The sequence below is a fragment of the Plectropomus leopardus genome, chromosome 2 (assembly GCF_026936395.1).
Source record: "Plectropomus leopardus strain MGB_pleo_1.0 chromosome 2, ASM2693639v1, whole genome shotgun sequence".
Lineage (NCBI taxonomy): Eukaryota > Metazoa > Chordata > Actinopteri > Perciformes > Serranidae > Plectropomus > Plectropomus leopardus.
The window spans coordinates 18,577,702-18,604,451 of NC_142177.1; the positions used below are offsets into that span (position 1 = coordinate 18,577,702).

At 42.6% G+C, this 26,750-nt stretch overlaps 2 protein-coding genes across 4 annotated transcripts; one reads left to right on the forward strand and one right to left on the reverse strand.

Moving 5' to 3' along the window:
- Positions 1 to 1,105: 1,105 nt before the first annotated feature.
- zhx3a (zinc fingers and homeoboxes 3a) lies at positions 1,106 to 14,707 on the reverse strand. 3 transcript variants are annotated; one of them, XM_042503386.2, is made up of 3 exons: positions 14,568 to 14,707; positions 3,164 to 6,059; positions 1,106 to 2,639 (listed from the first exon to the last, which is right to left on the reverse strand). In XM_042503386.2, exons 2-3 carry the CDS (start codon positions 5,860 to 5,862, stop codon positions 2,606 to 2,608), a joined length of 2,733 nt encoding a protein of 910 aa, XP_042359320.1. In that variant the 5' UTR covers positions 5,863 to 6,059; positions 14,568 to 14,707; the 3' UTR covers positions 1,106 to 2,605. The 3 variants fall into 3 exon arrangements, with proteins under 3 accessions (XP_042359320.1, XP_042359312.1, XP_087943183.1); XM_042503378.2 differs by having other exon boundaries at positions 14,381 to 14,686; XM_088087057.1 differs by lacking the exon at positions 14,568 to 14,707 and adding an exon at positions 13,779 to 14,297.
- A 137-nt stretch (positions 14,708 to 14,844) lies between these two features.
- On the forward strand, positions 14,845 to 22,949 carry sack1d (scaffolding CK1 anchoring protein D). Its single transcript, XM_042497842.2, has 4 exons — positions 14,845 to 18,047; positions 19,902 to 20,069; positions 20,229 to 20,353; positions 21,590 to 22,949. Exons 1-4 carry the CDS (start codon positions 17,559 to 17,561, stop codon positions 22,467 to 22,469), a joined length of 1,662 nt encoding a protein of 553 aa, XP_042353776.2. The 5' UTR covers positions 14,845 to 17,558; the 3' UTR covers positions 22,470 to 22,949.
- The last annotated feature ends 3,801 nt before the right edge of the window (positions 22,950 to 26,750 follow it).

A 26,750-nucleotide genomic window follows, 5' to 3' on the forward strand; every position in this document is an offset into this window, starting at 1 on the left:
TTAATAATCTGTTCAGGATTAGTAACCAGTCCTTTTGTGTAAAGCCTACAAAATCTGATGTGTTATCTAATTTAAGTGTCACCTTGCTCCCTACAGTTACCTATAGGTCTATACCTAAATCTACCTCAGTCAAACTCTGTCTTTTTTAATATTAGAGCTGTCTCTACAAAGACTTTTATTTTAAATTATTTAATAATATCTAATCAGATTGATTTTATGCTCTTAACAGAGACATGGTTGCAATCTGGGGATGACTGTAAGGTTTGTGAACTATGTCCCCCATTTTATGATGCATTAGTCAGCCCAGATTACATGGACATGGTGGAGGTTTAGCTGCAGTGTTTCACAAACTGTTTAAATCCAACCACATTAAGGTGACAGATGTCTGTAGTTCTGAGGTACTTGTGACAACCCAACCCTCTGTGTGATTGTCTGTTGTCATCCTCTAAGTGCTGCAACAGACTTTCTACCAGATTCTCTATTATTATTATTATTATTATTATTAATATACTGTACCTTACTCCTGACATTAACCCTAAGTTTTGCGCTGCTCTGGTTGATTCTAAATTCAACCATTGTTTTTATATTTTTCTTTTGCTATTTTTCTTTTATTTTTTTCCCTGTGTTTTTATGTATTTCATTTGTATTGTATTTAATTTTTTTTCCTGTGTATTTGTTTTTATTTTATGTGTAAAGCCTTTTGTAACATTTGTTTTGTTAAGTGCTATAAAATAACTCTATTATTTTATTATTATTATTATTATTATTATTATTATTATCATCATTATTATTGTTGTTGTTGTTATTGTCATTATTATCTGCATGCACAAAATAAAAAAAGGTGAAATACCTCCTGATACACCTTACAGACAAAATTAGTAATTCTGCAGCGATTGCTTGTCATGGAAACAGACTCATAATTCACCTCGCAGCACAAACTGTATTGTCGGCTGCTAACCAGCAGGTGAGGCTGCATGCTTTCCTCCAATCCCATCTCCATTACATGTGCACATTCATCACACTGAATAATTTCACTAGTTTCCATGGTATAATGCATATTCACTCCTGGTGCAAGGTGCTGGGCAAAATAATGAGACACTACTGCTTGGTGAGTATTCAGTTTATTCTGTAAAGATTCAGAAGTGTAGAAAGGATGATACAACAGTGCTTTATGATCAGACTATTTCATAAAAGTTTTTTTAAGTGATCATTAACACCGTAAGTCCAGATTCCATTTATCTCAAACCAAAATAAATTTGTAACATTCGACACAAGTGCATACACTGCTGGTAGGAGATCAACCTCCAATTTCACTTTGGATGGTATAGCACCGTTCTTAGCTATTAGCAGCTTGACAAAGATGCAGCTTAATAGGATTCATGTAGTGACTGTATGTTTATATAAACACAAGAAAATTCAGAGGAGAGCAAAGATCTCCTCATTTGGCTCTCTAGCTAGCACAATATCTCACTCTGTCAGTGTCTAGGGATCAAATTGATAATTTTGCTTTTAAACAACATTTTTGCCAGTAACAATATTTGATACAATTACAGCTTAAAGTTAAACATCTCCAAGTGTACAGAAAGCAGCACAAGATTTTTTCACAGATATAGACGAACAGTGACCATTGATGCACTGGCATGTTTTTTTTCTTTCTTAATTTTTTTTTTCAGGACAGCACAGTAGCTGGAAAGCAAGGTGATGGACAGACAGGTCATATAAACACATGGACAGAGCTGAGTAAGGCAACGTTAGCGTGACAGGCTTCTCTCTGTTCAGTTTGCAGGGCAGTGTAGTGTATTGATCTTGACGGAGCTGTCAATACCTTTACTGTGGGGCAGTGTGATTTTTAGCATTGCTGTCTTCATTAGTGCATTGTATATAGTCTCTTGCGTGTAGCTGAACTGCAAAGTGATCACCAACATTTATACAGATCTAAATAAACCATGTTTGATTGCATCTGGACTTACAGTGACTATAGAAGAGTAAATAGAATTGAAAAAAACAAATAACGGAAAAAGTAAAATTCAAGGCAGTGCTGAAGTACTGGTTGCTAAAAAAGTAAAAAATATCACAAAGCCAACAATAACATTTCCTTGACACGTCTTTTGTTTGTCCAGTCAGTACAAACCCTCTTTAGTGCAGTTTCAATCATATATATATATTTCTCCCTCTGACCCAAAAACAATATCTCTCGGCCCTATCCTATCCTATCCTATCCTATCTTCGCTCATTCAAGTCAGTTTTCCAGTCAGTGTGCGTCTTTTCTCGTTCTTTTCTTTGATCCCTCGTACTGACCTCATTGTGCACCCTCCCCACACAACCACAAAGAAGCATGAAAGGCTTAAACATCACAGGACTCAAAGGTGAGAAGTTCTTTCTTTTGACGATGGCAGGAAGTGATGGCAGATGGAAGAGGAGGAGGCGGAGGAGGAGGAGGAGGAGGAGGAGGGGTGGGGGGTATTCACAGTTACAGTCAGAGTCCAACGGTCCAGCTACAATCACATCTGCTGTCATTATGAACACTCTTTTTTAGACCACGGCCAGGGGAGCGAGCCAGCCTTTAAAACATCATGTTCCTCTGGCGAGATCAGGGCCTGCTTCATCACACTTCCAGCAGCTCCATCCTCAGGCGATCCCTGTCAGCAACGCACACAAACATAACAAATTGTGAGGACGTGATCAGGAACTTCTTGATGTACAGGTGAGATGCTTTTTTTTTTTAATGGGAGGCAGCGTTGTAAAAAGATGCCTGTGTACTGGTTAACTTGCCTCTTGGAAATCCATCTCACCAAAGACAATTGTCATGATTTATTCACATATATTAGCATGCGCTCTCAATCTATAATTTAGCGGCCCAGACTCCTACTTATCTAAAAATAGCTTCTTAAACACAGACCTTTGATTGCCTGAATAAGCTACTCAGTGTGAGTACCTGTACACACTTCTCCTGCCTCCTTTTTACTGTACATCACGCAATGACAACTACAAACAGCAAGCTGTCATGCTTTTATCACTCCACCTGGCTTACATTGTTTTCATTTTCTCGATTGATAAATAGCACTAGGCTTGTAAATTATCACAAGGTGCTGTGAATGAGAAGTGTGTCTTACTTTAGGAGCTTTTATCACACTTTGCAATTCAAGTACAATGATTGCAGTACCTGGCCTGATTAGCGTCAGTCTGTTGTTCAATGAGTGACTGGCTGGCCACTGGCTGCTGGTGGTCCTCCGCTCTCTCCGCCCAGGGATCCTGCACGACTCCTGGCTGTGCTGACTCCTCGGCTTGGCCTCGTTCGCCACCTCCCTCGGACCCCATCAAACCCAGCAGCGGGGAGTATGAATCCTGCCATACAACCCGCTGACCTGAGTTCAGTTCTGCTTCTCCTTCAAGGTGCTTGCTCATGTCTTGCTCAAAAAGTTTCTTTTTGGCCACTGGAGAGTCCTTTGGTGACTCGGATTCAGCGTCTCTGTGGCCCCTTGCCTCCTCTGAAGTTGCAGGTGGTCGTTGATAGGTCTCCAGCCACTTCAGCTGCCCGTTCTTGTGGCTGTACCGACTGTCACTGAACCAGCGCACCACCTCCGACTTGGGAAGGCCAGTCTGGACGCTCAAGTCCTCGTACTGCTGACTGCTGGGCCAGCGGGTGTTGGAGAAAACCTGTCGGAGGATGTGCAGCTGTTGGGGGGTCTTGTTGGCCCAAGGGGGTGGGAAAGATGGATGAGAAGCAGATACCTCGGCCAGCTCAGACTTATTATCTTGCACAATCTCAGATGTAGTATCTGGTTCATTCATCTTCAGCCTCTTGAAGTTGATCTTGATGGGGTCAATTTTCAGCTCGGGGCAGCTTCTGTCTACCGCAAATGGGTCCTCCTCCTTGATGAGCTGCTGTAAGATTGACATGCCTTTTACGGGAAAGTCCTTGTTGCATTTACCCTCATCTAAAACAGATGAGCTGTTTTTTGTAATGACAGTAGTGCTGGTGCTTTCGGTTGGGGATTTGCTGGCATGGTTCAGTTTAGGGACACTGTCATTACAGGGGGTACTGGGGAATTCATTGCTAATACTGCAGTTGTTGGTCTTGTCAATGCAGTTGTTGCGTTCGTCGTCAGGCTTCGCGGCCTGTTCCTGTGGACTGATGGCATCGCTGTTATGATTGTTACAGGTGGATTTGCTGGTGTTATCGATGATTACTTGACTCTTGGTACTGTTTGAACTTTCCAATCCGATCAGTGAACTGTTGCTTTTGACATTTGGTTTCCCATTGGTGTCAGCAACACAGTGCTCATCGTTATTGCTAATGTTGGTAGAGCAAGTGGCGATGCTGTTGATGCTGTTGGTTGGGCTGCTGTTATGCACCGGTTTGCGGGTGACAGTCTCACCACCATTACTACTGCTGGAATAACTGCTGATGCTGCTGCTACTACTGCAACTACTGCTGCTACTGCTGCTTCGACTGCTGCTGGTGCTACCGACACAACCGCTGCTCCCAGCCATGTCCAGGCCGAGGCCATTGCTCTTCTCCGGCTCCACAGTGGGTTGAGTGTTCTTGGTCAGTACCTGTGTTGTTCTGACTACGGATGGAAACCTTGTTGGGACAATTGGAGTAGAGTACGAGACCCTAGTAACATGGGGGTTGGTTGACATGTTTGCCTGTGTGGCCATGACTCCGACAGGCCTGGGTTTCATACTGCCGAAGGGAACTTTGGCCATCTGAAAGTTTGGTCCTTTTGAGTCTGGATGGGCAGTGACGGTGTGGTGAGTTACAATGTGATTAACGTGCTGCGGTGTAGCGGGTTGCTTTTGAGGTGCTCCACCCTGGAACACCGTGTTGAACATCTTCCTCCTGGCTTCTTCGATCTCTTCAGGAGACCAGCTTATGCCCTGCTTGAGCCTTTGGGCGGTAAACCACAGTTTGATCTGCTCTTCGGGGAACTCCGAGACCACCGTTAGGTAGCAGAGTTCGGCTTTGGTCGGGTAGGGGAACTTGCCAAAGGATGTCTTGAGAAAGCTGCTGGTGTCCATGGCAGCATCATAGGTGGGGATGCTGCTGAGAGGGATCATCACCTTTGGAAGGTCTTTATTGGAACCAGAGGACGGGGGGGAGTAAAGGGAGGGAGTGTGCTGGTGAAAGACTTGGTTGGACACTGTCGTTTTAATCACATGAGTGACAGTGGTCCTCGGCATAGCTGGGGCGCCAGAAACACTGAGAGCCCCGTTTTGGATTTCAGGCACATTTGTCAGCATGCTGGGGTCTACATCCTTTCCAGTGTCTATCTTGCGTACCTCCACAGTGTGAGAAACCACAATCTTTTTGTGCTCCCCCTTGGCTTTCATCATCTTTGCGATGGGTGTTTTGGTGAGGGAGATCCCAGATTCTCTGTAGTCTTCTCCGCTGTCTGTGAAGAGGCTTTGCTCCACTGTTGTTACTCCATCCCTCGTGTTGACAGTCAGGGAGGCAGTGACCAAGCCCTCCATTATCTTAGGGTGGGCGTTAGCGTTATGCAGAGCCAGAGCCTCGAAGCGGACGACAGATACCCCACAGTTCAGGCAGTAGAAAGTGGGCTGGGCCCTGAAGTCTAAGTGGCAGTTGTGCATGTGATCCAAAAAGTAGTTCAGATCTCTGGACTCGAAACGGCACTTTGGACAGCTGTATGTACCTCCTTTCTGCATCTCGCTGCCACTTTCGGATTTGGAGGAGCTGTGGGAGAAGTGGCCAGACTCTTCTCCAGAGATGCTGAGTATGCTGTCTTCTGGGATTGTTGGTAGGAGTTCTGGTAACGAGCCCAGTATGATTTCCTCACGCACATGTTTGGATTTGGATGGTATCATGCAGGGTACAGTGGATTTCCTCTTGCTGGCCATGGTGCAGCTTCGTGTAGATGGGAGAGTGAGTGATTGCTTGTCCAGTATGATGAGAACAGAGGGCGGGTGGAGAGTGGAGAGGGTTGAATGGAGTTTAGTGTCATGGACCAGCCACTATGATATCACAGTGTTGCTTCATGCCCTCTGCCACTTCAGGACTCCTGTCACATGGACGAGTTTAAAAGCTCCCAGGGAACCTGTAAGGAAAGAAAAAAGAAAAAAAGAGACATGACTCTTTCAGTACATCGATAATTTAATAATCACAGAAAAAGAGATGCCACCTGAACATCATCAACATAAGAGATAAAAACCTGTAGATTTATAGTCTATGCTTCGAGGAAATTAAAAACATATGAAATATTCATACATCTATAATAGTAAGCAGGAGATAGAGGAAGCTAAAAGCCCCACACAGGGTAATAAGTGTAGGTGGAAATACAGTGTGATAAGTGTAGGTGGTATTTTTCAGCAATTAGAGCACTAAAGTAAAAGAGTCTAGGGCTTTTTGAAAAAAGCCTTTTGCATTTTGCTCATAACAAAAAATGAAGGTTACATTCATTTACTGTACAGATGGAAGTAAAGTGGACTCGCTCACACATTATGTTCTAAAAAATGGCATCAAAGTTCATGGAGAAAATCATTAACGCTGTTAAATTACATTTGGCTTATTTACTCAAAATCTTTTAAGATTAAATATATCAAGGAAATCTCCAAAGAAAAATAATACACAATCCTTGAGGGCACCACACACTCCCACATGCCTGTCAGTATTCTGCTTATTTACTTGGATTTACAGACTTCTGTCTAGCTGTCGCTTTTTATGAATTCAGAAAAAAGAGCATGAAAATCGACAGAGACAGAAACGACAGATTAATTCGCTGCTGCCATAGGTTCGGCTCCTCTAATTATTGACGTCCACAGCATTATTTTTAGTAAAGCTTCATGATATTAACAACACATGTCATAAAAAATGCTGCCTGGCACCGAGACTAAAGCTAAAGTTATTATCATATAAATGTGCTGCGTTTGGATCAGTGTTTGGATCTTTGTTGCCAGATGCCACCTGCCCCTCTCCAGGAAACAGCTAATATCAGTAAATAAATATCATCCACAGACTACAGTACGTTGGGGATTTTGCACCTATTGAGTGGGATGCACTTCACCACTCTAATCTGATAGTGTTGGGTGTATCTAACCTTACCAGCTGTTCCACATTGTCTGCAGCAACCACAAATATGCAAAAATATGCACGCAGGTATGTTTGTCTACAGAAAATATTTGGTGAGCTTGTGTGGTAAGTGTAAGTGTTATTGTTTTAAATTTTGTAAGGGGAAGGGAAACATTTTTCTTAGGCAAGGTAAGTTTATCTATATAGCATATTTTGGCAAGAAGGCAATTCAAAGTGCTTTACAAAAATACCATAAGCATGGAGACAAAGTGCAAAAAAACACATTATAAAAGGACATTGAAATGCAATTAAAGAAAATAAAAAATAAGACAAGTATAAAATACATGAATAGAGTTTACGGTGCATTGTAAGAAATTAAATTAATTTTTGATTATATATATGTGACTAGTTTTATACATATAAAATTTGTCATACAATACATATAACATTTTATACATAGAAATTTGTCCCGGGTCATGTAGTCTTGTTTGCCTTTGGTTTGATATTATAAATCAGACATATGAAGGTTAAATGAAGACAGTAACATGGAGCTTGGATGGGAGCCATATGTTTTACATTGGACGTTACAGTGCACCTTCCCAGCATAATGTAGTGTCAAGAGGGGAAATGAGGTGACCAGCGTATGTGTGTGTGTGTGTGTGTGTGTGTGTGTGTGTGTCACAGCAGTCAGCCAACAACAGTACAGCTAAAGACCTGGAACACTCTCATAAGGTCTGAGAAGGTTACTGCAAACTCATCTGAAGCCCTTTACAAGCTGCAGGCTCAAACCATTTCTTCCTACATGTGTTCTACAAGCAGCATGGTGCCGCATGCATGCATACAAACACAATACACACATCGCTGGGCGCACAAATCCATTAGCAAACCCCATCCACAAGCTTTCTCTTCCAATAACACTCCAGTCATGAGGATGGAAACGGATTGTCTCTGCAGCTTTCGACATTTCTCCTCTTTCTTGTCTGCATTACCATGTGAAAAAAAAAGCCTCTGTTCTCTCACAAAGCCACAAATATTCAACAAAGTTTGTAGGACAAGACGATGGATGCACTTTAGCCAGCGTTTCATTAGCAGCTGGTTTTTATACTCATTTTTACACTGGAAAACATGTAAAACTAAAGATGAGAGAAGAATATCAAAGAGGAGACGTAGCTCGGCTCCCTCTGCCCTCTGCATGAACCTTTGACACACAAGCAGCCTTCGTATATCAATCTTCCTTTCTGGAGAAGCACTGATGTGTGACATGCTGCTGAAAACTAGTCTCATCCCATCATCATCTATCCATATCACTGAGCCTTTACCTTATCATTCTGGGAAAAACATCAGCTGCACAAATTCAACCACCAAACCACCCCAAACCTGATTCCTGGTGAAATCCAGCATTCCTCAACATCTTGCACTGCATTTTGTTGCTTATAAAGAAAACAATTTCTCATATTTTTCAACACATTTTCTTTTGTCAGGCTGCATTTATACACAGTGAAAAGCATTCTCACAGACTTTACTGCATCCACGTGCATGTTCACCATGGCCGGCTGGTTGGTAAATAAAAGATGAACCTGTTCCAGAATTAAAACCCTCAAATGACTGCCCAACAGTACACACTGATCCCAGACAGACCGTGTCGTCGTCCACCTCTTTTTTTATTTCTACTGATGGCTGCTGTTTTCTGACAGGAAAAAACTAAAACAAAACAAACAAACAACAAAAAAAACTAGGTCACCAGCATCTTATGCAGTAATCCCGGTTCACTGCATCCAGACGCGGGCATGTGCTGTATGTTTTGCCGGCGTGTCCTCTGACGGCACACTCGATTAACCCCTGTTGAGGACACGGCAATCATTGAGTTTGTTCCGCAGAACAAGGGATTTAGAAGTCGGCTTTCACACAGCAGAGGGACGTAGTCATGCACATCTGAAACATCTGGGTGAGAGATGTCACTCTGCTATAGGACAAATCAGCGTGGGCTCAGTTTAACTGTGCTGAAGTGATTAATTCTGTTTGTCCCACAGACGGTGCGGCATATGTCAGGATGTTTCAGAAAAATAAAGTGACGGGGAAGGTAATTCGGTCAAGGCGGAGGGCTGGTGCAGAAGCCGCCCAGAGGGGACGCCGGTCTGTGACGACGAGCCAGACACTGGCCTAGTACAGAGGCTCTCCCTCCCCGTAAAAACAGTCCACTTCCTGCATGAGAAAACCCAAGACAAGCCAAAAGTTGAGAAAGGTTACATAAAGAATCAGGTCACCTATCAAAAGAATGGGCTGCTTTATCTGGCGAGCGAGACGTGCGATCAGACACAAGACAAGGGCTTCCCAGACAGGGAGCCATTGAATGGTTCCCTCTGAAAAGCCAGGCCTTGTGTTTCAGCGACGAGGTAGACAACGCTCAGACGATCACTGTCCCCAGTGTGTCGTATGTCCTCACACTGGCACTGGATCTGTGGCACAGGGGGAGGAAACTCTTTTCATCTGAGCGGACCAAGGGAGTCGTATGTGAAGTGAGGGAAAGTGGCAGAGCTCTCAGACGTGCTTTCTGAACACCCACGCTCAGCGTAAGCAGAGGGGGCCTTGTTCGGCGAACTAAAACCACGTCTGAACCATTCAACTTTTCAAAAACAAGCGTTTCAAAACAAATGGGATTAGGCTAGGTTTAAATTCTGATGGGATTTATACGTTCCGCCTCATTTAATAGCAGCTTTAAGATTTACAGGAGGGCCTCCCTTATGTGCTCTTACACCGTCATTTCCATAACAATATTATATTTACATCTCATTAATATTTAATTATATTCTTTATACTTTTACATGGCAAACAGCTGAGTGTGCGGCTCCCATTTCAGCAAACCAATTGAAGGAAAGCAGCATGTATTCCCTTTCATCACCTCATAAACTGCTGCAGTAATTACAATATTACAACAGGAAAAACATGCCCAATCTACAGCGGGCTGCTACCAGCGGAAAGGGAGGCGAGGCTGCAAAGTGGTTGCAAAACATTAAAATTTAATTCAAAACAGTCCACTGATTCAGACACTCCCAGATTGTTGGGTCACCTACAGTTGACATTAACAAACAGAGATTGGTGTTTTTGTTGTGCCACCTGTCACATGAATGAGAACGCGAAGGCTGGAGGAGGAAGAAGGACAAAGGAAGACAAAACTCAGACATTTGGGAGTGAAGTGAGAGAATGACTGATGATGATGACAGGCTCCGCTGTTTCAATATTCCTCCCCACTGACACCTCGTAGGCACACATCTCCGCACACACTCCTCACACACTCCCTCCTCACCTCCGCAACATTTAGCACCTGCACCGTTCTAAAAAATCTTTCTCTTTGAAATGAATAACTGGCAAGGAGTCTCTTGATGCGACAGTCGCAGAAGAGCTAAGAAAAAAAAAGGCATAAATTCTCTCACTTGTGACAATATTTGTTTTGCGTGTAATTTGCTTTGACATTGATCCGCGGCTGTCTTGAGAGTGTGCTTCCAAAAAATCTGCCAAAAAATGACCTGGCGTCTGCTGGGGATTGGGGCAGAGAGGGGGAACTCCTGTCAGATACATTTGAATGATCAAAAAATCTGTTTAGTGGGGACATTTTCTGCCAAATGTCCATTAAATAGATTAACGTCATGTGAGTGGATCAGCTGGACACCCAAATATAAGCCAGAGACAGAGAGCAATTACTGTCTTGCACAGAGAAGAGATTGGGAACAATGGCGCCTCATTTATAAAGGAAACGTGATCCAGCGCTGGGAACCTTTAGACGGCTGACTGTCGAATTGTGATTGTTCTGTTTTCTGCGTGTCCGGGTGTCTTCTGTGTCCATCACGCTGCCACAGTGGACTAATGTGGGCTTTTTATTGACAGTAAGGGTGGACAGGTTTCAGTTTGGGGACATCTTTGTGCGTGAATGGCAGTGTACGCCTGCCAGCATGAATAAGTGTCAGGCTCTAGTGTTACGTGTGCTGAAAAACAATTCAGAGTCATCAGGGTCCTTAGCACAGTGCTAATACAGTGTCCATGCCGTCTTTGCCGCCTGTCCGGCTGAGGACATGCCGTGGCTTCAGTGTGTAGTCTCAGTCTCCGCTGCGGGCTCTTCTTTTTTTATCTACATGGGTGTGTTTGTGTGCGTATTAATGTCTGAATGTCTGAGATGCAGGTGTTGTCAACCGTCTCGTCCTCCTCCTTCTCCTCCTCTCACACACACACACACACACACACACACACACACACACACACACACACACACACACACACACACACACACTCTCCCCCCTTACCTCCATGACTGCAGCCTCGTCCACTGGGAGACCGGTCGGTGGTGCCACTCATGTGTTAACATCGCCATGGCAACCCCTCTCTTCCCCTTGCCCACCACGCCACACACACAGCGGAGTCACTCGCCCACACCCACCAACCTCAAGACACACACACACACACACACACACACACACACACACACATATGCAGACATACACACTGAATTCCCTGGACTGCATCCGGTGTAGGACAAACTTAATCCACATGCTCTGCCAGCCATCTTTGAAAAAGTCCATTCACGGGTCAGGTCTCTTTCAGATAACTTCGAGTGAGGTCCGCAACAACAATTTGGCTTTTTCTTTCTCAATCAGCGCCGCAGCTCCACTGTTCTTATATTTACGACGGAGGTTGATGACAGAAATATTGCGGCGGCGGCTGTGAATGACCTCCTGACAGTGTTATTGCCTTGCTAAATCAGTGCAGCGGCCTGGAGACTGAGGCGGTATACAGTACATACCTACTGTCTGTCTGAGCATCTTTGTTGCATGGTCCTGTTTTGTGTTAGGGTGAGTGCGCACTGCTGAAATCTTACATTGTTCTCTGAAACCCTTCTATCTGTGGCCCAGATGAATGACAGACAAATAAACCATAGTGCACAGAGAGAGAAAAAAAAACTGAGTCATGCATCCTTTTAAATCACTTTTGATGAATAACTTCTTCAGTTCTGTAGCCAAGACTACAGGCATTCATTTGGCAACTTAAGAAGAAAAAGGAAGAAAGATGGCGGCGTACCGCACATTGTACTGTCCATCCTAAAATGGCTGACATCACAGCCTCCTATAACTGCCAAAGCCTTGCAAATGCCAGCTCCTGCTGACCGAACCTTTCTTGCATGGGACAGAGAAAGTGGCAGGGGCTCTTTCCCCACTAGCCCCAAGGTTTTTTCCCCCCTCTCAGAGCTCGAGCGTTTCTTTTGGTTGGAACTGTGCAAACATGCTGTTTTAGTGGGGCTTTTGAGCGGTCTGGGCTTCGATACGGCATTGGTCCGATGACAAAAGCAATACCAAAAAGGATGAAAGACCCAAATAAAAGTGAACCTGTATAGAACGGCGTCCTTTTCTGGTGGGAGAAATAGGACCCGGCAATGTGGTTCGGAGTATTTTCTGTGAGGATCATGAGGTATGCTGCTATCATGAATGCTTGTTTGTACAAAAACGGCTGGAAAATAGATCTGGTTGGCATTAGATTAGATTCATTTTCCTCTCTAAACTCAAGGAATGTTATACACTCCATGTCAACTAAATCTGCAAATCATGACCATATGACCTTCCTCGGTATTCTCTGGCAGGGGATTCATTTTGAGCTGTGGGAGGGCGCACAAAAACATAACATCTACAGGGACTGTTGTTAGAAATCAGAACACCAAATCCTGAAAAGTACAGTATTCCAGGTATACGAGGGGCGGCATGTGCGGTGAAGCTGTTTTGCTGAAGGGGAGTGGGCAGTCTTGGCCCACTACATTGTGTCTGTGTATACAAACACTCCGCTGTGGCCATAACGAAAACTGTGAGCTGTGCCTAATTGCAGGGAGTGAGGGATGAAAGGCAATATGCCTGGCCTCATTAGAGCAGTTCCGAGAAGGGAGATGGAAGACCGTTCCCAGGGATCCACAAAGGGAATTGACATTCCCCCAGTGTAAGCGTCCTGCTGGAGTGAAATCCTCCACACACACTGAACTCACCGGGCCAAGCTGAACCCGATCTGCAGGATCCGCACAGCAAGAGCTCATTTACCTTTTGTTTAGCCGGTCATCAACACACGCCTGAAAATTAACTATCGGAGAGCACAAATGTCGACTGGACTCCACACTGGGACTCCACAGTCCAAACACCTACTCCCTCAGGAAAACCTCAGTGGCACAAGTGTTGCGCAGTCATTTCCATGACCTACATTATATGTAACAAGCTTACATGGTTAAATAATTAAAAATACGCTCCCAAAAATTGCCAATGATTCATGCCTGTCTAGCTGGCAGCTGCTGGAATAATATGAGGTTGTCTCTTTCTTGTGTTATGGACACTGGACTCACACATGATCCACAGAGGCAACATTAGTCAGCACAGAGGTCCCTCCCCTAAAGGCAGAGGGAGACACATGGCATTCAAAGCTGGCTCAATATTTATCTACACATATGAAACAAAAGTGCAGCAGCTGATATTTTTTAACACAATGCCTCAGTGATAATCCACAGTTTGCAAAATATCTCCTGTCCTTACTGTACTGTGTATGTTTGTGTGTGTGTGTGTGTGTTTGTGTGTGTGTGTGTGTGTGTGTGTGTGTGTGTGTGTGTGTGTGTGTTTGTGTGTGTGTGTGTGTGTGTGTGTGTGTGTGTGTGAGTAGGGCAGCAGCACATGTTGGCAGGAGGAAGAGGAGGAAATGAAAGAAAAAGAGAGTCCTGTGCATACAGGCCTACCTTTCTGCTCAGGCAAGAGGAAGAAATGTGTACAGAGTGAGCGATCAATAGATGGAAATTGATACTTGTCGTGCAGTTTTAACAATCTGTGGACTCGGGGGCTTCTTATATCAGTCGATAATGCTGCTATAGCACAGTGTTCAGAAGTCTTTCACAACTAAAAAGCACTCACACTCGCGGCACAGTGGTGGAAATACAGCGCGTTGTGCAATAAAATAAGCAGATACGCCACATTGTATAGCGCGAGAGGGAGCGCAATTCAGCCAGACGGAGGATCCGTTGTTGTAACTGTAACAAACTGACGAGTTAACCCGTTTCACTCCATTCACAAGGCTGTGGGGCAACACACCGCCTCGGAGCCTACTTGCCAAAGGCGATCTGGCACTCTATATAACCTTATGAATATTCCCAAAAATCCTCCACCCCCCTCCTCCACCTACTGTCGCCATTTTATACATTGGCGACTTCATATAAACTGCCTTGACTACAGCACCAGATGAAAATTCAATATTCAATAGCGAGGCTTAATATCAGTAAACAACTTTGGAGATCGCATAATAATGAGAGGTATTCGCGTTTTGGAAGAGTAGGTGTGCCCTTACCTCAACAGTCGCTGGGAAAAATGGAATCCGACATTAATATATAAATGAATAATTTTGGATTAGCTCCGATCGTTGCGTTTTGAGAAGAAGAGGAGGCGAGCAGGGGGTGGGAGCTCTCCTCAAGTGAACCCGGTGAACTAGCGTGAACCCGTCAGTGACCACGGCAAGGTACATTACATTACATTACCTTTCCACCCCTCAGCTACACTGTATGGAGACGGCGAAACAACTATGGTCGGCGGTGCAGGACGAGGCAGCTCCAAAAAAATTATAGCGAGTGTATTTCCTATGAACACGTGATTCGGAGCGTCATCCAAAATCCAAAAGCCCTTTCATCTAAAAATTTTGGAGAGGGGCGGGGAGGAGATGGGGATGTGTGTGTGTGCGTGCGTGTGTGTAGAAGGAGAAGAGGAAGAGGAGGGGGGTACGTATACTGAGCCCAGTGCACATTTGGGTATGTCGTTATAGGGGTAAGGCAGTGCTCTAACAGATTGGGTTATACATAGCTACAATGGCGCCGCGGAGCAGCCGAACAGATGGATTGTATTGTGTAAATTTGGGATTTCGCAGGAGTTCAGTGATCCGCCGTTTCACTGAGCTTCATCATCCAAAAGGTCCTCATAATTAGGTCACATGTTTTTTTTTTCAATAGATGCCTGCCGTCTTTAGAAAAAAGAATCTCTTGTTGGGCTGCTATGAATATTAATCGTTGTGGGAATTGTCATTTAAAGCACAGGCCTATTAGCCCACCGGTTTAAAATACACTTTTACGCACACGCGTAAAAGCTTTAGACCACTTTACGCAGATGCACAGTAAATGTAACCTCGTTGTTCGTGTCCACTTTTATAGTTAAACATCAGAGAACGTTTTTCTTTTAATCGAATTGCCATTGTTAGTTATGTATTATGCTCCAGAATCGGGGCTGTACGGCTGTGACCCTCATGACCTTGTTGGCCTTCTGTGCGTAAAAGCGCACTGAGGAAAGCGCACAAGCCCAAAACAGACAAAAGTTTAGCATTAGAGTCTAACAGAAATAAGATAAGTAAAGAACAAGTATGGTAATATATTTTGAAGGATATAAAGGAAATATATCAACATGTCATAACGTGAGAAGTGGAATAAGCATTAAGAATAATAAGGTCACGCAGTGTTATGGACACATCACATGTCGGCTTAGAAATATTATGGTTACATGACGGATTTAGATGTGTTTACACTTTGCTATATGTGTAACAGCTTTAGGAACTACAGCCAGAGGACTACAGTATGCAACACAGACACAACACCCTCATTGACTGATGTAAACTATGGTTATATAGGGATACTACAGGCCTCCATTATTCAGGAAACATGGATTTGCTATTCCCTCCCAGTTTGTCCTGACTGGGTTCAGACATTGCCTGTAGCTGTGGCTGTGTACAGTCAGGATAAACAAAGATTATCTATCAGGAAGATGACTCACTCAAGACAAAATAAAACAACAACAAAAAAAAAACAGTCCGTAGTTCAAGTCTGCAAGAATAAGGCATGCAGTTATACATGATCTAGTGCCTCAAATATGACAAAATGTTACTCTTCTTGTGACAGCAATATACTTTTTGTATGTACTCACTCTGCATTATGTCACACACTATTTTGGGTGAGTGGGTGTCTGTGGGACTCCTCTGGTTCTGTTGGCACAGTTTCCTCTACTGCAGGTTTGCCTTTCTGTCCCGTGTGCATAGCAGGACACTACCCCTGTTTGATACTGATCAGAGAGTTCTAAAACGGTGTACAGAACATATTGTTCTTTATCATCTTCTAAATTTACAACAATGTTGCTGTGTTTTGGGTTGAAGGTGTGCAGTTTGTTTATAGTTGAATTTTTTGGAAGACTACATGCCGCAAAGTTATGTAACCTGTTTAAATATATGGTTACCATAAGTTTCACCAAAACAACTTGACAGAACTTCAGCACTATTCGGATTCAGATGGCCTGTAAACATGGCTATAAGTGTATAATGCGTGTAGAGTAACTGCATGTAGCCAGCTAATGTAAAAATAAATAAATAAATAATAAAACACTGTGAAACAGTGCACCGACTCTGACGACTTTTACGTCAAAGCTAAAAACATTACTTTATTACACTGCCTGTGCCTGCGTAATGACGGCAAACATATTCTTAAACTTGACTTTAAATTATTTTAAATATATATTTTTTTTAATCTCTGCACATCTTGTTTGCTATTTTTGATTATTTTTTATTTCAAAATTGTAAATCATTTCATAATTAATTTTACCTTTTATTTCTTATCGCTTTACTCTTTGATTGTAAATCCGTATCCTTTATTATGATTTATATGTTATTGCTCTGTAAAGCACTTTGACTTGCTCTGTTGTATGAGATGTGCTATACAAATAAAGCTGCCTAACTTATATTGACTTTAATTGTGTATTAATTTATTGCATAAGAAAAAGCACAATTTGCTTTTTTTTTCTTGCATTCTTATCTGAATTTCTTTTTTCTTATCATTTCCTCTATGCCTTTATATAGTATAATAGCAACTGAAACATATCCCACTTTACCCCAGGGATCGATATAGTTTTTCCTGATCCCTGCGTTTTTGTATAACACACCAAATTTATAAGAAATGTATTGACTTTTACAGTGCAGATTCTCTTTACTGCAAACAAGCTTTGAGTTGCCCAGTGGGCAAATGAATTAGGGCACTTTCTACGTGTCTATCTTTCTCTAAAGTGAGGGGAAAACTACTGCCAGAGTGAAAATGTGTTTAAAGGCAACGGTGAAGGTTTTTTCTACTGAGATGCAGGATATCGGTCTGGAGGACTCAAAGTCCATGGTATCAGGGAAAATGATCAGAGTGAGAGCTCTCTCATCCTCCTGCTCTGTGTGGTGTAACCGGATCAGGGCAGAGCAGAGGGACGTACAGGAGGCTTGTTTGCCTCCAAATGAACCAATGAGACCGGCTGTACATGAGACAGACAGTCCGCCTCAGCGAGCCCGGAGTCGCCATTCTGGTCTGACAACCTCCTAACAGCCAATACGGATCCATGACGGACAGGAACGGAGGGAAAAAACAAAATACGAATTTTGCTTCCTGTAGGTCAAAACGTTACCTGTCACCTGCGGTACGGTGAAGTGTGTTTGAGGACACAGGGGGACAACATTCACAACAATGGCTCTGTCTCAGTGCCTCGACGACTCGCCTATGAGGTTTGGTCCCAAACGTACCGGGGCCGAGGACCTGAACCTGCAGGAGGTGTACAACGAGAGACACCGACTAGCGCTGGAGGAGCTGCTGTCGGGAGGACTCGACAACTTTCTGGACTTCCTTAGGAAGGAGAGGATCCCAAACTTTCTGTCTGATGAGGAGATAAAGGGGATCAGGAGCGCCGCCGTGCCCCCGCGTTGTGTGTCCCTGCACGCGGAGGAGCAGCAGCCGCTGGAGCAGTCGCTCAGCAGCTCTCTGGACTGCTCCTCCGTCACCTACTTCCCCGAGGTGTCAGACGTTGAGCCCCCGCTGCTGGAGATCGGCTGGCCCGCCTTCACCGCCGGCTCCTACCGGGGAGTCACACGGGCTGTGGCGCACTTCCAGCCCAGCTACGGGGAGTGCATCTATAGCTGCAAGGAGGCTGTCAGGCGGATGATTAAAAGTGCCAGAGAGGTATGCACAAAGAATGTATGAAAAGCACAGCTGCATACTTGTTTACCTACAATCACATTTTATTGGGCCATTCTTTATTTGACAACTATCTATCATTTCCTTTGAAAACATGATGACATACTGATGACATACTGCCATTACTGAAGGGACACACTGGATAAGATCTAGTTGTAGTTCATTTTTATTTTTTCTACTCCCCAATAGAGGTGAGGGACATAGTGACACAGCATAGTATAGCTATATATATATATATATATATATATATAAATTAAAAAAAAAATCAATAGCTTTATCTGTCTCTGCAGCAGTCAATATGACTGAAGTTAAGTGAACACACTGAAAACTATGTTATTATATAAAACAGATGTTGGCAAAGTCCTCCTTAGGGGACAACATTTGCAGTTGAAAAAAAGGTAACTGCAATATATTGCATATATGTTATCCCAGAACTTACTTGCTTCACATTTAAAATTGCAATAATATTGAATTGTTATAATATTGTGGGGCCTCTGATGATTCTCACACTGTACCTCCTAATTGGTTTGCATTGTAATATTTCTATAGTTCCACTAGTATCTTCTAGGCCTATGACAGCATGGTTGTGTGTGCCATCATCCTAAAACAGGATTATTTTGACTGTCAAATTCAAATTGATATTTTATCAAATATCCACCTGCTACAAAACAAGTGTATGCACATGTATATATAGCCACTCATTAAAACACTTTTGGAGGGAAAACTCAATTTCAACATCTTTTCCGTATCATCCTTAAAATACATGCCAGATTGTCCCCATGGAATTTCCTTGATCAAGTCTGAGATTTTGGAAAGGATTTTGAAGTCTTGATCAGAAAGAAAGCAGTGACCAAAAGGATAAAACAAACAAAAACAGAGCATGAATATTCATGGTGATGCTCCTGATGGGAGCTGTCAGTCCAGCCTCTGGATTTGAAAAGAAACATTCCAGTATGAAGGAAGCGTGCGGCTTCAGCAGCACCTCGGGCTTGCGGAGGGCCTGCGTGCCAGATGTGCCTTGACTTGCATTGCTCCCCTCCATCAAAGTTTACATTCCCTCTCCATTAGAGGTAGTTAAATGCTGGATTTCCTCCCAGTTCATAGTTAAAAAGTGGTGGTGTGCATACAGTGTGCTGGTAACTAGAGAAATATTCTCATTCAAGTTTAACCATTAGGTCCTGTGTCCTTTTGTAATGTTAAACCGTTCACTGCACAGTGTCTTTATTGTACAACGAGGCCACTGACTGTAACGGCACACTGTGCATCTATATCATCTCTGGTCGGCTAACAGAAACAGCCAGCCTTGTCCATTTTTTTCAGCGAAATTTAACTTTTACACATTTTCCTGAAAATGAGCCCCCACACGCTATCATCCAAATAAGGTGGGGAACTCTTGACAAAGCTGCATGTGGATAACACCAGTTTGAAGCAATAAATCTGAGCCATGTAAACATCCGTGTCTAATCCTCGACACACAACCTTTACCACAGCATGTGAAATTCCATTCTTCCTCGTGAAAAAGAGAAATCTCAGTGCGAACCTGAGCTCTGGAGAGACGGAGCCGAGCCCTACAGTGCACCTACTTGTCTCCTGTATAAAAGTAACTTGTTTGCTGACCAAGTGTTACTGCTGATTGCCATGGTAACAGACCACAGTCAATAGAAAGCTCATCAGCACACACATTACTGGGAGTGTGTCTGACAGAGATTCGCAGCTCTGTTTGAATAAGGCCTTGCATTTGACAATAATAAAAACACAGTCGTGTGCTGCATCTGCAAGAGCTCTGCTGCAGCCCTGAAAGGAATTCTATTATATTACCTCTGTAATTTTCCACTGCAGGTGATTGCCATAGTTACAGACTCCCTGACAGACCTGGATATCTTTAAGGATCTTCAGGAGGCATGCTCCCACCGAAAAGTCCCCGTCTACATCCTGCTCGACCAATCATGCGCTCCTGCTTTCCTCAAGATGTGCAGAAATGTCAACGTTCGCCTGGACGACCTGCAGGTATGTGGTTGGATGAGTAAAGCTGGGTGTGGCTCTGTGTGCACAACACGCACATCAGTTGGCATCAAATTAAAATATGTCCTTAAATATTTGATATGACTGGGTGGGTCTGCATTCATCTCTCTCACTGCTGCTCTGTCTCTTTGTTTTTTAATCCAGCAAATGAGAGTGCGAACCATAACCGGTACAACTTATTACATGAGATCAGGAGCGAGGATTACTGGGGAAGTTCATGAGAGGTTCATGCTGATTGATGGAAACAGAGTGGCTACAGGTTCCTACAGGTAACAGCCCACTAACCATTTTACCTAAATGCTTTAGCTGTCTGGTATAGAGATGCCTGAAAACCCAGATTTACCGGACTATAAAGTAAAACATTGTTTACTTTCTTTAACCAGAAAAAAAACTCTTTGAGATTAAAAATCTCTTTTTTCAAGAGTGTCCTGGCCAAGACAGGCAACAACATAAGTAACAGACAACATAGAACAAAAAATACAAAACCAGTATATATAACTACAAAACAAACAATATAAAACACAAAATGAAGTTACTACAAGGAAGGGCTAAAAAGTATGTTAATATATGCTATAAGTGAACCATTAAAACTAGAAAAATTAAAACACCAGCCGAGATACACCCTGACATTGACATATACAAGACGACCTACGAAAGTCCTGCAACAGTCCTTTAAAACAGCCGAGAAGAACCAATAAGTGCTGCTTTAAGTCCGTCTTCAGTAGATACCACATATATGGAGCTGCATACTAAAGGCTCTATTGAACCCTCAGTATAGACAATAAGAAGAAGTTCTATGAATGAAGAGCATTTTCAATTTTTTGCATTGTAGACACATAAATATGCTGGAAATATGCCAAGAACAGCTTGGCCTTGAAGTATAGAAGCAGGTCAAGAGACTCAGACCAACTCATCAAATGGTAAAACCGGTGCTGACCCAATATAAACCAAAATTCTGTTACTGTGTTGCCTACTTCTCACCTAAAATGCATTCAGAAATATAATGTAGTTCACTGTTTAGCTGTAATTCAAGAATTTGTGAACATGTAGAGGGCACCACAATATCTCCATTATTGTTAAAATGTAGGCTGAAAAAACTGAGATCAAACAGTAAAACTAAGCAGTGCTGATCAAAGGTGAACCCAGATTCTGATTGCATTGCCCATTTCTGACCTAAAATGTTTTTAAAAAAACATATTTTAGTGTACAATTTAACTGTAATTCAAGACCATTTGTTACCTGTTTGCTGCCATATTGTTTCCTGTGGAAAAACACATTTTATCCCCTACCAGCGGTTATTGGTCTAGTGCACCACAGTGCATTCTGGTAGTTGTAGATTTTCCACCTCTTGAGTATAAGCAAATGCCACAGCCCCTTTTCTCTGTTTTTGTTTAAGCACCAATTCCAAAAGTATTTGCGTCTTTCCTCTGCATATACAGCCCAGTGTTATGAAAAGACCATCTTTCCAGCAGTGAAATTCATCTCTAATTCCCATTCTTCTGTAGGTTCAACTGGACAGACGGAAAACTAAACAGCAGCAACCTGATTGAGCTTTCTGGTCAGATATCAGAGAAATTCGATGAGGAGTTCCGCATCCTCTACGCCCAGTCTCTGCCTATAAACACTCGAGGACCTCCAAGTGTCCGAAACAGTGGCATTTACGAACATCTCCTCATCAAACAATCCATCACCTCCTCCCCTCATCCGGCCAGTGGGAGGCCCGTGGAGCCAGTGTGCCTGACCAGCACACCCAGCCGCAAGCCCCTAAACGAAGATGTCCAGCTCCCATGCGATCCCTCAACTCCAGATCATGTTAAAACCAACCCAGTGTCCGACTCCTCTACCATAGGCGAGGACTGGACGGAGCAACAGCACATGCAGGAGGAGATCCTGGCTGGTAGCAACACAGGGTGTTTCCCTGCTGATCAGCTCACAGAGAAAGAGCCGGCGACCCCAAGCAATGTCCCCTGCCACGCCTCCACTCAGACCAGCTGGTCAGTGGCGGACAGTGACACCCAGACTGACCTCCAGCTCACACAACACCCCAATCTTATCACACCAATGAACACAGGTGCAGACCAGGCCACCTCTCCAAGGCAGATCGCGCCCACCCAGGCCGCTCCAGATGGCACCTTAAAGGATTGTTTCCACAAGCTGACCAAGGAGCGCCAGCACCATTACTCCACCATTCGCACCAAACTGGAGCACATGGTGACCGCCCTGTCCCAGCGCCGAGAGCTAGCGGACATCACCAACATGACTCAGGGGCCTGGCGCTCACAGCAGGCAGAGGGTACACAAAGACTGTGAGCAGGAACCAAACCCCAGACTGCTTGTTGAAAGTGCGGGCATGGGCACGCGGCCAAGAGCCAGATGTGTACACTAGTTTGTCTTCAGGGATTTCGCTGATGGAGGGTGGTGGGGGAAGAGCTGTTCCAAGGTTTCATGTGGATTCTCTGTTTCAAATAAATGGCTCTGGCTCAGGCACTGTTTGTTATTTATGAGAGCTTAGGGGGTGGTGCAAAGTGGGGGAAGCACTTCATATATTTTTTAATCTCTGGGGAGGGACATTCAGCTTTATATGGCTGCTTTTTTGTATTTATTTTGAACACAACCCCAAAACCTCCAAGTGGGGTTTAAAGGCATTTTTTCTTTAAAACTAGCCAAAATCACAACATATATCATAGCCAGAAACTGTGAGATATGGTTATTTATGGTGGAGTGAGAGTCATTTTTTCCCAGTCACTTTGGGAAGATATTTGTAGCTCCGGGGAAGGTCAAAATATCAAAAAAAAACCAAAGTCACACCCCAGCCACCCCCCTACTCTGATAAATACAGCACAGCCTTTCATGCAGTTGAATACTAGCTTACTTCTTTTTGTCTTTTCTGCACTTTTGTCCTTTTCATTGAGTGTCTTTTCTATGTCAAAGGTCATTGTAATGGTAACACAGTTTATACTTTTTTCCACCAAAGATGCGGCATAGTAATATTTTTTTTGATCATTTCAATCAGTTTAATGAATATCCTTAGGGATAGGGACTGGATGATATCTGCTGTAGTATGAGTGAAAATGCATTTAAGTGCTGTTTTTGGTTATTTAATCAAATTTGGCTGCTGTAAGTGAATCTACTGAACAACATTCCAGAGAGCAGCTGGCTCTCTCTGCGTTTTTGCTAATAAACAAAGTAGTATTTTGCTAGATGAGTGCTTTTTGTATCTTTTCTAACACTTCCTACAGGTTCGCCCTTTGTGTTCACTTTTAGCTCTGTTGCAGTTGAAACTGCAATCAAATACTTGTTAAGAATATCTTAGAAAACCAATTTGCTCAGAAGTTCCAGGATCCAAGAGGAAGAGAAGTGACTTCCCGAAGAGAACGAGCACCTGCGCCTCATGCACCGCAGCGCCTTTATGCAATTAGTTGAGAGAGAGCATCTGTGATCCTGGCACCTCTGCTGATTACGTGGCCAATCACAGTTACTGTCCAGGGTGGATTTGGAGAAGAATCTTTGTCACAGATTACAAACATAGATTAGGAGGAACTCTAAACACTTGCACAGATTGGATTTTACACCCCTTTTTTTCTTGCTGTTGTATTGTATTATTGTGTAATATATATATGTATCACACAGATCCTTGTCATATCATTATTAACTATTAACTATTAAAAAGCCATTTGAGATGTATAAACAAATCATTTTTAAGCAGCAGTGAAGCAGGAGGTCAGCGTTTATGCAAAGCTCCATATTAGCAATATTTCTAAGTTATTCTAAATCTCAACATAAATTAAATTAAGGTTCTTCATGGGAGCAATGTGCTGCTGCCTGGCACACAAACACTGTTTCCGTCTTCGTATCTCACACTACAGCACAAAGGTCATGCTGTGAATGATCAAAGCGCGTCAGTGTCTCAGCTCTGGTGGGACGTTTTCTCAGGAAGCCTGGAGTTATAAATGTATTACTCACTCTGAGCTTTATGTGACTAATGTTTAACTATACTGAGGAGATGAAGTGTACGATGCCATATCAAGATGTACGGATAGCTTTAGTCACAGAGGAAGGAGACCTGTTGGATGCAGTTTCAGTACATGGCAGAAAGCAAGATTTAGCACGTGATTAAAGGATAGTGTTTACAGACAAACAACTTAAAGTTGTTGTAAACTAATGAGTTTAAGTGCATTTCTTCCTTGTAGTCCAGCTGTTTTAAATTTAGGAGGCAACCTTTTATGGCTTCATGTTTAAAGCAAAAATTCCACTATTTACTCTACTTTTTATTGCACAATAGAAACAAAGAGGAACACAGAACATAAAAGCTTGGATTTCATATACAAGGGTGTAGTTTTTTTTTCTTCCCAACATTAGGGCGGACACATGGGGGTTCAGGGTCCTCCTGACAGAAATTTTTAGCATCACTTTCCTGCATTCTGGTGAATTCTTGTGCACCAATTTGTGCCTTTTCTGCATCATTTTATGGTACAAATGTCTTTAGTTTAGTCTATATCTATGTGCACATTTAAAAATACCGTACATAAAGTAATTGTTGATGGAACATTTCGAAAATCATCAAATAGAATATATGTTTTTTAATGTTTAATCAATTACACATAATTAATTACATAGCATGTATGTTGAGTGGTAGTACTGTTACGTACATCTCAAATCAAATCAATCATTGTATGCAGTGTATGATGACTCAGTGATTTATTCTGGTAGAAAGTGACAGTGCATTTACTCAACTACTGTAATCAAGTGCAACTTTTAGAGGTATTTGTATTTGACTTGAGTATATTCATTTTATACTCTTTCACACTTAATATTCTACTTTCTACTCGACTATATTTGTCTGACAATTAAAGTTAAAATTTTATGCACAAGTACGAAATGATATTATAAATACGGGCTACAACTAAACGATTATTGCCCATTAATCTGACAATATATTTTCTTAATAGTAGTGTCTTCAGTAAATAGACCTGCACTTGTCATGTTTGACCACAGAAAGTGTTTTAACACTACACAGTCACATTCACCCATTCACCCAAGGATACTTCAACATTTTGAATGAAGGAGCGAGGGATCGTTCTAGCGACCCTCCGACTAGTGGACCACCCAATCTACTTCCTGAGCCATAGCCACCACAGTGCACCATATACACTAATAATAAAAATTACCCATGATGACTTCCTCAAAGTCCAAATGCCTTCCTTTGTCCTACCAACAGTCCAAAACTAAAATGCATTCACTTTACAATGATCAGCTGACCGTTTCACTTCAAATATACAGTAAGTATGGTGTGTTGTTTCACACAACTTCCCAACTACATATAAAGAAGTTACACTTAGTTCCACCTTGACAAACTACAACATTAAGGACTACTTAATTCATCAAATGACATCTAAAAGACAGGGGAAAGGGCTGCTGACATATGGCAAAAATCATAATCACGATTACTTTGGTCAGTATCAAGATCGCAATTATGTAACATAATTGGTCTTTCACTTTGAAAACATTATGCATTTATTAAAGGTTTACAAAATTTGAATTTAAAATATAATTCAACTGAAAAAAAGATAATCTTGTTTTCATAATCTAACATAGCAGCTGAAAATAAAATTTGATTAATAGCCCAGCTTTTTTTAATAGGGGCCATTCTGCCTCCATAACACACATTTAACTATGTACCTTAAATAAAGAACCATACTGAGTACATTCACAATTGATTCATTCATTAAATAATGTATCTACGTGTTGCTATTAATAGCCTCTGGGATGGTTTACCCAGTATTGACATGCTGATATTATCTTTGGCTTGTTTTACAGAGAAGTGCACTAAAATGTCACAATGAAGCACGGCTGTCATCAATAACTATAAAATATTGCAGTTACCTACAACTTTAGTAATGGGCGTATAAATAAACATCAGTTTTATAAATGTCTTTCATTTCCGAGATCCCACATTATCACCTCCCCGACTTAACATCGCCTACACTTCAAACTATTACATGGCAATAAGGTGAGCACAGCAGGATGTCCTCCTGCGGTGCTGCGTGCATCTCCTACCAGGCAAACACATCAAAATCCTCTGCATTCATTATGTGAAATGATGCAGCTGAAGGGAATTGATCTACAAGTAAATACAATGGCGGCAATATGCAGGAGAATGGTATTTGTTTTTAATTGGCTGCTGCAAAGAAACCACTGACTGTAATCAAGGAAGCAGTGGGGGATCCACAACACAACAGTCTGTACCTATTAGGCTCGGCTCACTGGTAAACAGAGGAGCCTGCATATTCCACCTCACATATTACAATTACAATACTATATCTATGATTTATTTTTTAATTTTACTGTTTTTTTCCTTGATAGAAAATGCCTATTTTTACTCATTTACTCGGGTGATTAGCATTAGCTGTGACACTTGCAGGCCTCTACCACCAGAGAGAGCCCTGTCCTCAGCTAAAACACCCTCACTGGCTCAGCAGGCCCTGCCTCAACTCGCTCCCCTCAAGGAAGAGCTCTGGAAATAACAATGGTTTATTTCTTAAAATGAAACAGCATAATACCGGTCTTTATCACCACAAAGACTTTGCTGAATTATAACAACCGAGTCAACATTTCAGATGTATTTCTCAATTCTGTTGTTGGCCTCACACTGCCTTAACCTGTAAAA